At 46.9% G+C, this 2730-nt stretch overlaps 1 protein-coding gene across 1 annotated transcript; it reads right to left on the minus strand.

The window, feature by feature from the left end:
* Nucleotides 1–263: 263 nt before the first annotated feature.
* Nucleotides 264–2060, minus strand: LOC131328456 (uncharacterized). Its single transcript, XM_058361399.1, has 3 exons — nt 1991–2060; nt 963–1522; nt 264–884 (listed from the first exon to the last, which is right to left on the minus strand). Exons 1-3 carry the CDS (start codon nt 2058–2060, stop codon nt 264–266), a joined length of 1251 nt encoding a protein of 416 aa, XP_058217382.1.
* Nucleotides 2061–2730: the final 670 nt, after the last annotated feature.

Genomic DNA, 2730 nt, shown 5'->3' on the forward strand with positions numbered 1-2730 from the left:
GTGAAACTTAAAAGTTTAAAGTATGTGAAACTTAAACTCTACGAGACTATGCAAAGCATATGAATACATGCATAAGCATACGAGAATATGCACAAAACTGTTCAAATCATACAACGAATGTGCACAGACTTAGAAGCATTCAAATATATGCATAAGTACGAAATACTTAAAGACAAGTACGAAATACTGTTAGAATGTTTTAAACACTTTGGCTAGGCCCAGAAACAGAAAGCCAAACATATTGTCACAATACAAAGACATATTCACTCATCTTCAGTCAGGTCTTGAACGGTTGTAGGAACAGTTGGAGGAGCTTCAGCTGCAGTTAGATTCTCATCTTCAAGTTGACCACCACTGGCTTCCTTTTGGCCAGAGTTGGTCATATCACTCTGAGGCTCCACTTCGGTAACAGGAGGCTTCGCTGTCTGCAAGACCTGTTCTTCATCTCCCTCTTCAACAATTTCCTCCTGATCACCAGCTGCTACGCTTGGAAGCTCAATGTTGGTCCAAAGTGGAGATGACTCAGGAATCTCTGCTTTTTCAAGGCAGGCCCTCCAAGACGCCACCCAAACTTGATCCTGAATTCCAGGCATTTGGTTTGTGTAGCTCTCTGTGGCAACTTTGATTCCTTCGTTATATCCCTTTTCAAAGGCAGCCTTGGCTTCATTCTGGGACGTCTCGAGCTCCTTCAAAGTCTGGGCAAGACTGTCCTCAGTCCCCTTCAACTGTCCTTTCAGGCCATCTGCAACCCCCTGGGCCTGGTTCCTTTCTCTCTCAAGCCTGATGATGGTACGTTGGAGCTTGGAGTTTTCACTGACAAGTTTTGCTCGTTGGGGCTCTGATTGGCTAAGTTTTTGAGCCATGGCCACCATTTTTTGCATCACCTGGAAACATTCAAAACAATTGTGATAAACATAACTGTTAAGTTCTGTGTACACTATGATCACAAAAAGAAATTTTACCTTGGCGTTGTGGGACATGAAGGAACTGAGAAGATTGTCTGGAGACATTGCAACTTCTTTTTGCATGTCCCCAGGCAACAAAAAGGCCTGGGACAATGCAAGGGCAGTCCCTTCGGTCTCGACAGTGTCCCGAGCAGTGATAGCTCGGTTCCCATGAGAGAAGGAGGGAGCCCATATTGGAGCAGGAGACGAGGAGGAAGGTGGGGGTCTTTCTTGAGGCTGTTCCACCCGTTGACGTTTCTCTCTGTGGATGGCCTCGATTTCTTCTGGGGAAAAGCCAGGAGGAGCATCAGTCTGAGTCTGAGTACGGCAGCCACGACCTTGGCCACCTTGGCCCCGAGCAGCGCCACGACCTCGACCAGGTATGGTGAGAAGACTCCCTAAATCAATTGGCTGGTTCATTGCTGGAGGTGAAGGCGTGTAACCGCTGGAAGAAGAACTTGATGTGGGACTGGAGGCTTCTTCGGCAAGGGGAATTGGTTCGTCGGAGATTGGAGGTGTCCGAGAACGCCTTTCTTCGGGAACAGGTCTTGAAGGACCAGCCGCTGCAAGGTTGTTCGCTGCTCGGGTACGCCGATCAATAAACCCCCCGTATGACGCTTTGTAACTCAGCAGAACCTGAGCCGCTCTTGCTCGGCCAGCAAGGTAAGTCCCTTCGCCGTTGAAAGCAAGTGCTCGCTTGATATCAGCTACGTGCACTTGAGGGGTTATGATATTATAACCCCGGTTAATGTTCGAAGCTGCAGCCGAGCAAAGCATAAATAATTAGAAAGCACGAAAAAGCTTTTCCTATGAAAAAGGACAAGGATTTGAAATTAGGGGAAAGCACTAACGTGGGCTCCCGAATACATGAGGAGCGTGAAAACCAATCACTTGGCCGTCCTCATCTCTGGGTTCGAAGTTGCCCGTGACAATCAGGAAGTCGTCGTCATCCCCTCGAGCAGAGTCAGGGAGTTCAAGGACAAGCTTCTTCCTAGAATCCCTACTCTTTAAATAATATGTGAGGGCATCCCCGGTTCTAGAGATACTGTATAGGTGATGAATGTCGTATAAACCTAAAGAGGTCCCTAACATCTGATTTATGGTGTTGATGCCCATAACTACTCGGAAGAAGTTGGCAGAGACTTGCATTGGGGAAAGTCTATAATACGCCAAAACTTGGCGAAGCAGAGGAGCCAAGGGGAATCTAACCCCGCCCTCAACAATGGCTACTACAGGAATGTGAAGAGTGTCGAAATCGAAACTCTCACGAAGGGCATCCTCAGGAGCCAATACAGTGGCTACATCGTCAGGAATCCCATATCGAGATCTGAAACTAGCCATGGCTTGAGGAGTATTACAGTGCCTTCGAAATCTACCCATTACCAGATAGGATTTTGGAATTCTACGAAGTGTAAAGCAATGGGGACAATGAAACCCTAAACTGCGGTTGAAAACAATCCACTAGAGAAATGGAGTTGTAAGAAGAAGAAATGATGACTTACGAGAATAGTCGATGGAATCCTTAAAAGAAGAGGTCTTGAGACGATGAACAGAGCTTCAATGGCGAGGGAACGCTTGAACAGTTTTTTCTTCTGCAGAGGGAGTCTAAGGGGAAGATTGGGGTGTTTTGAAAAATGGGACGAAAACCCAAAAATACCCTACAGCCAGGGTGGCGTAAGTGAAACGTCACCCCAGACGGCGTTTGAGTGTTCCGTTCCCCAAAAACACGCCTGTCCGCATTAAATGTGAACAAAATAAACATTGACACGTGTAAAGATTAGGGCTG

The sequence above is a fragment of the Rhododendron vialii genome, chromosome 6a (assembly GCF_030253575.1).
Source record: "Rhododendron vialii isolate Sample 1 chromosome 6a, ASM3025357v1".
NCBI lineage: Eukaryota > Viridiplantae > Streptophyta > Magnoliopsida > Ericales > Ericaceae > Rhododendron > Rhododendron vialii.